Below are 13,492 nucleotides of genomic sequence, written 5' to 3'. Positions count from 1 at the left end.
TCTCCCGGTGGGGGAAAAAATCCCCCGGAATTTCGATCCATCCCCCCGGTCTCCCGGCGGGAGGTAAAAATCCCCGGAATTTAAAAAATATTTTTTTTTTTTTTTTTAGAGAATTTACATGAGGCAATAATGACAAAGTGAAACCACAGTATGTGAGTAAAACTGAATGTAAAGAAACAACTCCTCAACTCAAGGGTGAAATTACTGTTTAAAAAAGGTTTGATAAATGCCAAATGGAAACCTTAACAAGTGATCAATTAATTTGAAGTACTGATCAAAGGCAAAGAAATATTACTATTTTGAAAAAGGAAGAAATTAATAATATTCATTCCATTCTCTTAGTGTCTGAACGTCATCATAGCTGATTGTATTAAGCAGAATTTTTTAAAAAGACTTTGGAGGAAGGTAAATTTAATTTACAGTATTACAGTATGACATGACAGTGTATCATAAGAATATGATAAATCATGACATAAAATAATTCTGTATATGAAAAAGTTAGAGGTTTTCATAGCAAAATATATGTGAATACATTTTTTCGTTCTTGCGTCTAAAAATACTTTGAAATTTCGCTGACTTAAACCTGCTAAAAAAATCCCCCTGAATACTACCAAAATCCCCCTAAATTTCAGCCTTTCTGAACAATTCCCCCTGAATGGTCTCCAGAAAATATGGCATGTATGCCAAGTTTGAGGACAGTAGGACCAATCATAACCTTTTCAATAGGACAAGCTCTTCCACAAAGACCATGACCTGACCTCAAATCTGCAGGGGTCATCTACTGGCCATGATATACTTCCCTACCAAGTTTGATGGCTGGAGGATCAAGCATATGTAGGACCAATCATAACCTTTTCAATAAGACAAGCTCATTGTGTCCAAGTCCACAAAGACCATGACCTACTGACCTCAAATCTGTAGGGGTCATCTACTGGTCATGATAAACCTCCCTACCAAGTTTGAGGACTCGCGGATCAAGTATACTCCAGTTATCAATCAGACAAGCTTGTGTTTAAGGTCACCCCGGCCGTGACCTCAAAATCAATAGGGGTCATCTAGTAATGACCAAAGTCCCTATCAAGTTTGAGGACTGAACGATCAAGCATACTCTTGATCAGACAAACTAGTGTATAAGGTCACTGACATAGACCTTTGACCTAAAAAATCATTACGGTCATCTGGTCATGTCCATCCATGGTCACCATGACCTTTGACCAACTGACCTCGAAAACAATAGGGGTATGATAAACCTTCCTACCAAGTTTGAGGACTGGAGGATCAAGCATACTCTAGTCATGCTGGTCATAACCAACCTCCCTACAAGTTTGAGGACCTTAGGAGTACTCTACGTTATCAATCCAACAAGGTTTGATCTACCGAAAGAGTGAAATGTGCAAAGAAATATAATCCTGCTTCTTCGCATTTTAAAGGACAACTGCAGCAACATGAAACAGCAAAATTTGTTATTTCACAATTTATTTTTCTTTCCAATTTATGAGTTATCAAAGTAATCAATTGTGTCTTCACAATAAAAACTGACAATACAATCATGTAATTTGATGACTATTTCGGAGCAATGTTACAATGAGAGTTTATTTAATAAAGTTATGTGACAGTGAAAAATGCCATGAAAATCACAACCATTAGATGTAAGCACCATGGATCATAGTTATATAGGAGGCATTCAAAACTGATCTTGAGGATAAATTAAGTGTCTTTTGTTACATGTTCCATTTTAACCAATTGATGCATCAGGACCCTGTTTCATTGAACAGTGTTCGGCTTAAGATCAAAACTTCTAGGCGAAACTATGATTTTGGCGTAAGTTATGTTCAATAAAAATATCGTAAAGACCTTTTATCACACAGATTATGCCCGTTACTTTACGGTTTAACCTGAGAACTCTTATGCAGCTCAAGGTTTATGACTAAGATAATTATTATCTTAATAAGACAGGGTCCAGGTGCCTGTTTCAGTAAAGGATCTTAGTCAAACTTCAGTACTAATAAATTTGTAGAAATGTCAACAAGTTGATTTATTTAATTTAGTTATCTTTGTATTCATCTGGCTGAAGTTAAATTCACAAAAATATGTAGCAAATTAATCAAAATATGGCACTCAGATAATTGCAATTTACATCTTATATCATTTAAGATATTTACTGAAACAGTCTGAAATCCTGTTGTGTGTATCTACCTATTATGCGACGCTGTCAGCAAAAATAGTCCTGCGGAGGATTAACTGAGGTCATTTGTATGAAGTAGTGCATCTTAGCAGTCATTGTTATTTTGAAATTAGCATTTAAAAACAGTTTGGTTAAAACCAGTACATCCAATTACATAGGATAGTTATTATTTCTTACATAATGTGCTGTTTCCCGCAGGACTTATTTTTCGCTGACAACGTCATACTTGATCACCACATGCCATGCCATGTTTGTGGGCGAAAAGCTCATATGGGTCCAATATATATATTTGATAGATATGAAATAAAAGAAATATTACATTAGTCTCGTTGCTTGTGTAAAGATACATAACACTCCACCTGCGGTCTTCGTGCAATATGGACTTCACACAAGCATCTTGAAGTGATACAATCCAACAGCTTAACAGACTAACGTAATATATATATTTCTCTCTAGGACTAAGATCAGAGTCAAATACCACCAAAGAACTATCAATATTCACCCTATAAATTTCAGTCAATTTAAAACGCACCAAATGAGACCATAACAAGATACAGACTGTAACAGAAAGATTCTATGAATAATCTTAAAGCATATTTTAAGTTACATGTACAGAAACAAACAGATTCTATCAATTATTATTCCACGTATTTTATAGCACATTTTAAAATAAATATTGAATCTGCAATATTCCTTTACGCTCATTTCAATTTTACTAAATTGCTTACATAATGAAAATGTAGTTGTAAGTAATTTAGCAGCCTAAATTCTAGCTGGCTGAAGACATTAAACCTGATTTTCATCATACTGGTATATCTCAATATGCTCTTTAGACGGAAAAGTCAGTGCAAATAACGAGCATCTATAAAAAATCTATAGTTAATAAATAGAAATTGCCAGTTTGAACATGATGAACATGACTATTATTTGAAAATCATGTTTTGATATTTGATGTCTCAACTGAACCTTACAACCCAGCTTATCAGACTGTGCAGTATAAATAATAGACCTATAAAGTGATCAAGTCATGATTAAATAAACATGTTGACTAAGTACCACCCTATAACTTTAATTGAACTCTGATATAATTTAGAAATAACATTTTTTAGAGAGGCAAAACTCATATAAATAAAGAATAATAGATCATTTGTAAAATTGTCATATCATTAACAAAGTCAAGATCAACAAAAACTTGAGTAAAATCAATGAGCTTAAATCTATTAAGCAATTCATTCACAGAATGAATCAAGAAACATAAAGAAGACATTGGAAGACAATTTTAAGAGTTACAGAATTTAAAATAAAACATTTTATATGATAACATGCATTATAAGAAAAATGTGTTTTACTAATGCATTGACAATCTGTTCAGTTTATTCAATCCATTAGCGCACCATGTTACTATTGCATAATCAGACCATTAAGATTTAATCTTATTTATGCTTTAGCAGACCATTAAGTAATGCTTTAGCAGACCATTAAGTTTTACTAATGCTTCAGCACATCATTTAGTTTTACTAAAGCATTATCAGACCATTAAGTCTTACTTATGCTCTAGCAGACCTTAAAGTTTTACTAATGCATTTCCAGAGCATTAAGTCTCACTAATGCTTCAGCACACCATTAAGTATTACTAGTGCTTTATCAGAAAATTAAGTCTTACTAAAGCCAATTATGTTTTACTTATGCATTAGCACACCATTATGTTTAACTAATGCTTTCACAGACCATTAAGTTTTACTGACCACTAGAAAACCACCAAGACCGTCAGTTAAATTTGCTGTTTTGTCACCACTGTTAGATAAAACTGTAATAATGTTAGTTCCACTTGACTGTGTAAGAGCTATGCTGCCATTCTTGTTAAATGTCACAGAGTTTTCTTGCGACTGTCCATCCGCCGAGTTATCAACTGAAGCAGAGGAACTAGGAGTGTCAGCCATATTGTTTTGAGCTTTTGCTACAACTGTGAACATTTGGTTCAATGATTGCATCTGGGAAAACGATGTAGATGGATTTATTCTCTTCTCTTTCTGTCGCCGATTACAAAACCACACTCTTATCACTTCCTTTTCCATGTTCAAACTTTCCGCTAATCCAGCTATCTCTTCCCCAGTCGGTTTGGGATTGCTCAAAAACGCTTTTTCCAAGGTTACCCTAAGTGTTGTTTCGATGCTAGTCCGTTTTTTCCGCCTCCGAGCCAGTGTCTCTGCAGAAACACCCCCCTCCTCCCCGTCCTGGCCCTCGGAGTTTGCAGTTGACGTGACTGATATGGCATCGTCAAGCCACTTACTGAGCAGTGGTTTCAGTTTGCACATGTTCTTAAAGCTAAGGTTGAGAGCTTCAAAGCGGGATATGGTTGTCTGGCTGAAGTCATTCCCATAAAGCTTTCCCATTGCAAGCCCCACATCGCCCTGAGTGAAACCTGACAGAAAGAAGAATACATGTAAAAAGGATTAAAATAGTTTGGGTTTTCATACCCCTTTGTCAATATGCAATTCAAGCAGTTAAAAAAGTTTTAAAAAACCATGGTGCAATTATAACTTAACAAATCCAAGGCTAGGGACTATTATATCAGTTTTTTCTACCGTTTAAATCCTGAATATTGAACATGTAATTATATTGACATTTTGTGAACTTTATCGCAATAAAATACGTTTAAACCATATTCATGATATTTCTTCATAAATTCATGCTTTCAACCTCACATTTGCACCTTTTTAATTATTTTATTTCTTCTTGTTAACAGCTTATTTTTTATTCATTTCAACTTCATGAATTCCTGGTAACAACTATGATTTCAATAGAGGAAAAGAGAAGTGGAAATATCACCATGGATCTTTCATACTTTTATACAGGTATTTCCAATATCTTAAGAGCTAAATTCAAAATTAGAGGTTAAATATACTTGAAACATATTTAAAAAAAATTCTACACATTTACTATTTTAACCGTTGTTCCGGCCATGCTTACATCTTACCTAATTCTATCCTCCGCCTCTTAAATGACTTGGCAAATTGTTCCAACTCTTCCAGGTCTATGTTTTCTTCCTGTAACAAAAACATATTTGTTCAGTTTACATCACAAAACCAGCTCATTACAGCTCATTACAGTACAAAACTATTTTGTGCATTTTTATCATGAAACCAGACATTACCAAACCATTTTCTATCTTGAAACCAGTCCATTATAATACAAGACTATTTTGTGCATTTTCTATCATTAAACCAGACATTACCAAACCATTTTCTATCTTGAAACCAGTCCATTATAATACAAGACTATTTTGTGCATTTTCTATCACAAAACCAGTCCATTTCAATACAAGACCATTTGGGGCATTTTTATCACAATACCAGTCCATTACCAAACCATTTTCTATCTGGAAACCAGTCTTCTTGTCACAAAAAAGTTTAATTTTCATAAAACAAACAAAACCAGTCTTTTGTCTACATGCATGATCGCTCCCTATAAAGTAAGGCATGTTATTCTTAAACTCCTCATTAAATTTTAGAATCCTACCAAAGTTGAAAAGAGAAATAAATTATAATTAAATTGCTTAAATATTCATTGAATATTAATCATTCAAATTCTCAAATAAAGCATGAGATAAGTCATTCATCATTAGGATGCAAAGATTTGAAAGTGCATTTAGGTAAGCCATCCATGATCAGTATGCACAGATGTGTTTTAGCACAATAGATATGAAATTGAAATGTTTCTTTGTTTAGTTTATAAAGATTTATCATCATTATAATCTTTGCATGGATTGTATTTTTGCATAAGGCCTAAAAAAACATGAGTTATGTTTCCTCATATGAGATTGAAAATATTATGGTCGGTAGGGGGTTGGATGCTGTAGGCTGACTGTTGAAACAATCAATTTGATTTAAGATCAAATTATATGATAGTTCATCAGAAATAAGCTTAAGTAAATGTAGCTTCTTGATGGAAGCACACAGTACAATTATCACAATTAAATTGCATTGCGACACCATTAAAACGGAAACATTAGTCATCGTCGTCTTCAACTATATGTTTGCATGGCCAAAAAAAATAAAAAAAATACACCGTCAGTCAGGTAACCTGAAACATAACTATTTTTTTAAGGCCTAACACCAGATGACGCTTATGATCAAATACATAAACAGTGTGTGTATACCACGTGATAAATAAGTCATATATGCTATGTCGGAAGGCAAAAATTTGCTTAAAATGAAGATAACTTTTTATTTACAAAACCATTTTAAATGAAACAAAGAGCACTCTATGCCCCGCATTTGTTTTAATTCCGAAATTTAAGGAGGTCATTAGTTTCATCAAACACTTCGACAAACCTGTTTCCAAAATAATGTTTTGACAGTGCTCCTTCAGATGGCCGTATTGTGAAAAGGTTTGTCAAAGTGTTTAAAGAATCTAAACTCGCAATCAAATTCTGGTTAAAGGCCGAAGGTGGGGCTCCGTAAGCGGCATAGACTGCGCTATGTTTCATTTCAAATGTTAAAGAAATAGTGAAGTTATCTTTGTTTAAAGTCTTTTTTAAAATAAAAATATTGCCTTCGGACAAAGCATTTATTACGCAATTTATCACATGGTATACACACTATGATAAAGGGAGATAATAAAAACAAATTTTACCACACACTATGATAAAGGGAGATAATAAAAACAAATTTTACCATGATTATATGAACTTAAACAGCTGCATTTATCTTAAAGCCCTTCTCTATATAAATTCTCAATAAGCAGTTTTATTAATTTGTTTCTTAAATAACAAAATGCCTATAAAAAAAATCACATTGAAAACTTGAAATATTAAAACTTTTTTTAACATTTTTTAGCTTTACATCGGAACTTAAACAGTAGCATTCTTTGGTATTAATGATGGATGGATTACCTAAAAGCTCTTCTCTATATACATTCTCAATTACTTTGGTATTAATGATGGATGGATTACCTAAAAGCTCTTCTCTAAATACATTCTCAATTACTACATGGATAAAGGTCAATCTAAGACAATCATAAAATACCATTTACCTCACAAAACTTTAAAGAGGGGAGACCGGATGTAGAAATGTCTGTATTGATGCCGGTACCCTCTGAGCCAGGCTCCGTCTTTGTGACCGCCATGTTGACCAACTGTGGGGTCGCTGAGGTTGTCGTCACAGTAACCTGCATGGAAAAAATCAAATTCAAAAATGGTCATGTTACTTATTAAGACCTGCGGTATTCAATGATGGTCTTAGAGGATGGTCTACTGGTATAGGTGACCTCCTCACACCCAAGAGGCTATGGGTGTAATTCACACCATGGGAACACTCTCATGGCCTCCCTTTCAGGACACAGTACTGGTTTCTACCCAGGAAACAGACTCTAGAGTGATTTATAATAGCTTTCAGATGTCTTCACAATTGAGCTTAAATCAATAAGTATAAAATGATGATGTTGTTCATAGTTTGTAGCTTATCAGATAACATTTTATAAATAATGGACGGATACAGTGAATTAAGTCAACGACACATAGCCACACGCCAACTAAAGAAGCTTATTGAATTCAACCCGGTGCTCGAATTCCAAAAAATACCTATCCTTCTACTTGAACAGGCCTCGGTGATACAATTCAGTGTATTGGTCAAATAACATGTCCAATACCAAATGTCAGATTTCACTCCTGCGATACAGATCAATTTAAGATTGTCGTTAAATACAGCCTTTGGGTATGGGCTTATAAGACAACAAACTCTGTATTACCTGTTGTTGTTGTTGTTGTTGCTGTTGTTGTGCGAGGGATTGTGTAAGGCTGACTGGGGTATCAAACCTTATAGGTGTGGCCTGCTGGGTGAGTGACACCGCAGGTAGGGAAGATGTCAGACCGGGCACAATAAAACCACCCTGAAATTTAAAACAGCATACTCATACATGTGTATTATGTGGACAATATTGGAATGGTTCAAAAAGACATAAAAAGATAGTTTCCCATATGTCCAGATTGTGATAGAGGAAGAAAAATATGACATTTTTCATGAGTTTGATTTTTCCCTGGTCATAATCATGACCTAAATAAAGAATCTCAATAATATTTATACATTTGATTTGTTTTCTGGCAAAGTTCCTAGTTTTAAACAAGAGCTGTCACAGTATGTGACGAATGCCCCCGAATGTGACATTGACCTACGAACAAGGTCAGTACATGAAAAGTTGATCTTGCCTTTACGTGTCAAATACATATGGCAAGTTATTTTAAATTGCCTCTGAACATAAAAAAATACCACCCATACTTGACAACCTACACTGTTATGTCCTTATATTCAGAATTCCCTTGTGAATAAACACTTAGTGTATCTTTCACCTTAGAGGTAGGGACATGGGTCTTGCACACGACACGTCGTCTTGGTATGTGGAACACATGTGGCAAGTTATTTTAAAATCTGTCCATACAAGAGAAAGTTACAGCCCGGACACGACAACCTATACTCTATGTCCTTATATGCAGCACTCCATTGTGAATAAACACTAAGTGTGACCTTGACCTTTGAGGTAGGGACACGGGTCTTGCACGCGACACGTCGTCTTGGTATGTGGAACACATGTGGCAAGTTATTTTAAAATCTGTCCATACAAGAGAAAGTTACAGCCCGGACACGACAACCTATACTCTATGTCCTTATATGCAGCACTCCATTGTGAATAAACACTAAGTGTGACCTTGACCTTTGAGGTAGGGACACGGGTCTTGCACGCGACACGTCGTCTTGGTATGTGGAACACATGTGGCAAGTTATTTTAAAATCTGTCCATACAAGGGAAAGTTACAGCCCGGACACGACAACCTATACTCTATGTCCTTATATGCAGCACTCCATTGTAAATAAACACTAAGTGTGACCTTGACCTTTGAGGTAGGGACACGGGTCTTGCACGCGACACGTCGTCTTGGTATGTGGAACACATGTGGCAAGTTATTTTAAAATCTGTCCATACAAGAGAAAGTTACAGCCCGGACACGACAACCTATACTCTATGTCCTTATATGCAGCACTCCATTGTGAATAAACACTAAGTGTGACCTTGACCTTTGAGGTAGGGACACGGGTCTTGCACGCGACACGTCGTCTTGGTATGTGGAACACATGTGGCAAGTTATTTTAAAATCTGTCCATACAAGGGAAAGTTACAGCCCGGACACGACAACCTATACTCTATGTCCTTATATGCAGCACTCCATTGTAAATAAACACTAAGTGTGACCTTGACCTTTGAGGTAGGGACACGGGTCTTGCACGCGACACGTCGTCTTGGTATGTGGAACACATGTGGCAAGTTATTTTAAAATCTGTCCATACAAGAGAAAGTTACAGCCCGGACACGACAACCTATCCTCTATGTCCTTATATGCAGCCCTCCATTGTGAATAAACACTAAGTGTGACCTTGACCTTTGAGGTAGGGACACAAGTTTTGTACGCGACACGTCGTCTTGGTATGTGGAACACATTTGGCAAGTTATTTTAAAATCTGTCCATAAAAGGGAAAGTTACAGCCCGGACACGACAACCTATACTCTATGTCCTTATATGCAGCACTCCATTGTAAATAAACACTAAGTGTGACCTTGACCTTTGAGGTAGGGACACGGGTCTTGCACGCGACACGTCGTCTTGGTATGTGGAACACATGTGGCAAGTTATTTTAAAATCTGTCCATACAAGAGAAAGTTACAGCCCGGACACGACAACCTATACTCTATGTCCTTATATGCAGCACTCCATTGTGAATAAACACTAAGTGTGACCTTGACCTTTGAGGTAGGGACACGGGTCTTGCACGCGACACGTCGTCTTGGTATGTGGAACACATGTGGCAAGTTATTTTAAAATCTGTCCATACAAGGGAAAGTTACAGCCCGGACACGACAACCTATACTCTATGTCCTTATATGCAGCACTCCATTGTAAATAAACACTAAGTGTGACCTTGACCTTTGAGGTAGGGACACGGGTCTTGCACGCGACACGTCGTCTTGGTATGTGGAACACATGTGGCAAGTTATTTTAAAATCTGTCCATACAAGAGAAAGTTACAGCCCGGACACGACAACCTATCCTCTATGTCCTTATATGCAGCCCTCCATTGTGAATAAACACTAAGTGTGACCTTGACCTTTGAGGTAGGGACACGGGTTTTGTACGCGACACGTCGTCTTGGTATGTGGAACACATTTGGCAAGTTATTTTAAAATCTGTCCATACAAGGGAAAGTTACAGCCCGGACACGACAACCTATCCTCTATGTCCTTATATGCAGCCCTCCATTGTGAATAAACACTAAGTGTGACCTTGACCTTTGAGGTAGGGACACGGGTCTTGCACACGACACGTCGTCTTGGTATGTGGTACACATGTGGCAAGCTATTTTAAAATCTGTCCATACAAGAGAAAGTTACAGCCCGGACACGACAACCTATACTCTATGTCCTTATATGCAGCACTCCATTGTAAATAAACACTAAGTGTGACCTTGACCTTTGAGGTAGGGACACGGGTCTTGCACGCGACACGTCGTCTTGGTATGTGGAACACATGTGGCAAGTTATTTTAAAATCTGTCCATACAAGGGAAAGTTACAGCCCGGACACGACAACCTATACTCTATGTCCTTATATGCAGCACTCCATTGTAAATAAACACTAAGTGTGACCTTGACCTTTGAGGTAGGGACACGGGTCTTGCACGCGACACGTCGTCTTGGTATGTGGAACACATGTGGCAAGTTATTTTAAAATCTGTCCATACAAGAGAAAGTTACAGCCCGGACACGACAACCTATCCTCTATGTCCTTATATGCAGCCCTCCATTGTGAATAAACACTAAGTGTGACCTTGACCTTTGAGGTAGGGACACAAGTTTTGTACGCGACACGTCGTCTTGGTATGTGGTACACATTTGGCAAGTTATTTTAAAATCTGTCCATACAAGGGAAAGTTACAGCCCGGACACGACAACCTATACTCTATGTCCTTATATGCAGCCCTCCATTGTGAATAAACACTAAGTGTGACCTTGACCTTTGAGGTAGGGACACGGGTCTTGCACACGACACGTCGTCTTGGTATGTGGTACACATGTGGCAAGCTATTTTAAAATCTGTCCATACAAGAGAAAGTTACAGCCCGGACACGACAACCTATACTCTATGTCCTTATATGCAGCACTCCATTGTAAATAAACACTAAGTGTGACCTTGACCTTTGAGGTAGGGACACGGGTCTTGCACGCGACACGTCGTCTTGGTATGTGGAACACATGTGGCAAGTTATTTTAAAATCTGTCCATACAAGAGAAAGTTACAGCCCGGACACGACAACCTATCCTCTATGTCCTTATATGCAGCCCTCCATTGTGAATAAACACTAAGTGTGACCTTGACCTTTGAGGTAGGGACACGGGTCTTGCACGCGAAACGTCGTCTTGGTATGTGGAACACATGTGGCAAGCTATTTTAAAATCTGTCCATACAAGAGAAAGTTACAGCCCGGACACGACAACCTATACTCTATGTCCTTATATGCAGCACTCCATTGTGAATAAACACTAAGTGTGACCTTGACCTTTGAGGTAGTGACACGGGTCTTGCACGCGACACGTCGTCTTGGTATGTGGTACACATGTGGCAAGTTATTTAAAAATCTGTCCATACAAGAGAAAGTTACAGCCCGGACACGACAACCTATACTCTATGTCCTTATATGCAGCACTCCATTGTGAATAAACACTAAGTGTGACCTTGACCTTTGAGGTAGGGACACGAGTCTTGCACGCCACACGTCGTCTTGGTATGTGGAACACATGTGGCAAGTTATTTTAAAATCTGTCCATACAAGGGAAAGTTACAGAGCCGGACGGACGGTGCGATTTTAATATGCCCACCTTCGGGGGCATAAAAACACACACCCAAAACAGACATGCTTATTAGAATCAGAAAACAAGTGTTAATTTCACTTACAACACCAGCAGTGGGTGCCTGGATCATAAACTGTGGCTGAAGAGCTGCCGTCAGTTGGGACGGATTCAGGAAAATAATCTGCTGCATCGGCTGTATGGAGTTAGCCTGTCCCTGACTTTGTATTGCCTGAAATAATGAGTGTCAGTCATTGAAAAATAGAGGTTTTTGAACATGCCTGAATACTTTAATTTTTTACAAGCAATTTTAATAGCGATGAAAGCATAAGTCGGTGAATTTTATGACAGGGTCCACGGGGCCGATTCAGGCCCCTTGGCAGGTCAATGGCAGCGCCTTTTTGGAGGTCACAGGTAGTGAAACCCCTTAAGGACCTGGCTTTGAAGCATTTAAAAGCCTTAGATTTCATTTCAACATATATGGACAAACTCACAAAACCTACGCAAAACTAATCTCATCCTTGAAGCAAAAGCTTTCATTCATGCTTGCAGGGGTGCACTTAATTCTATCACTGAAATGCTGGTGTTAATGGCATAAATTATTATACTCTAGCCTGATTGCAATAAGTACTTTATGCAGTCCTAACTTTAAAACTGTGGGTCTTTTTGTTTTTTTGTATTCTACTAACAATATCAAAGTCACTGTACACACAGTGTTTGCTTGCCAAGATCTTCATTAGTAATGCAATAAAATAACAAGAATCACAAGGTTACACCGTAACTTGATAGATTTATAACAGTTACACCAATGATTCACTATTGTTTATAGTCGAAAAAAAGTTGCATAACTCAACAATTATTCCAATCAAGAATTATGGGCCTTGATGTTCATGCAAGTATATTCTCCAGCAACAAATGCTTCAATTTAAATATCTTAAATAGCTAAAATCAAAGTTTTTAAATGCCGCCAATAAAAGGCGTACCAGTATTACCTGCTGTAATGTGGCGAGTGTAACTGCCTGTGACTGTTGCTGTAGTGATTGCTGTTGCTGTAATGTCTGCTGTTGTTGTTGTTGTTGCTGCTGCTGCTGCAACTGTTGTAGTTGTTGTTGCTGGATCTGCAGCTGGATGGTTTGCTGCAGTTGTTGCAGATTCTCTGTGGACAGCTGGATGTTACTGATGGCTGGAGATGACACTGGTAACTGCTGTAAGGTTTTATTTTAAAGGATGTCACAGGTATTTCTATAACAAGATCATACATGTAGCATGCTTCTGGCAACTGGGCTGACCCCTAAAATCAACAAAACTGTTTACACAGACTTTGCACATAACTTGCCATAAAGACTATCCATTTCTTAAAATTCATAGTTTTGCTAAGCAATGTTTTGAATCAGAAGCTAACTATCCAGACGAA

The 13,492-nt window shown here is 37.5% G+C and overlaps 1 protein-coding gene across 1 annotated transcript in view; it reads right to left on the bottom strand.

The window, feature by feature from the left end:
- Positions 1 to 1,462: 1,462 nt before the first annotated feature.
- Positions 1,463 to 13,492, bottom strand: part of LOC128234208 (POU domain, class 2, transcription factor 3L-like) — a 28,998-nt gene continuing 16,968 nt past the window's right edge. Inside the window, exons 4-9 of the mRNA XM_052948288.1 lie at positions 13,071 to 13,283; positions 12,185 to 12,310; positions 7,934 to 8,074; positions 7,220 to 7,354; positions 5,163 to 5,232; positions 1,463 to 4,607 (exon numbers count right to left, since the gene is read on the bottom strand). Of these exons, the coding sequence (XP_052804248.1) occupies positions 3,916 to 4,607; positions 5,163 to 5,232; positions 7,220 to 7,354; positions 7,934 to 8,074; positions 12,185 to 12,310; positions 13,071 to 13,283 (1,377 nt within the window). The 3' untranslated portion in view covers positions 1,463 to 3,915. The remainder of the gene's footprint in view (positions 4,608 to 5,162; positions 5,233 to 7,219; positions 7,355 to 7,933; positions 8,075 to 12,184; positions 12,311 to 13,070; positions 13,284 to 13,492) is intronic.

The sequence above is a fragment of the Mya arenaria genome, chromosome 5 (genome assembly GCF_026914265.1).
Source record: "Mya arenaria isolate MELC-2E11 chromosome 5, ASM2691426v1".
Classification (NCBI taxonomy): Eukaryota; Metazoa; Mollusca; class Bivalvia; order Myida; family Myidae; genus Mya; species Mya arenaria.
Note: the sequence above shows the minus strand (reverse complement) of the source record. Positions and strands in the feature narration are given on the sequence as shown.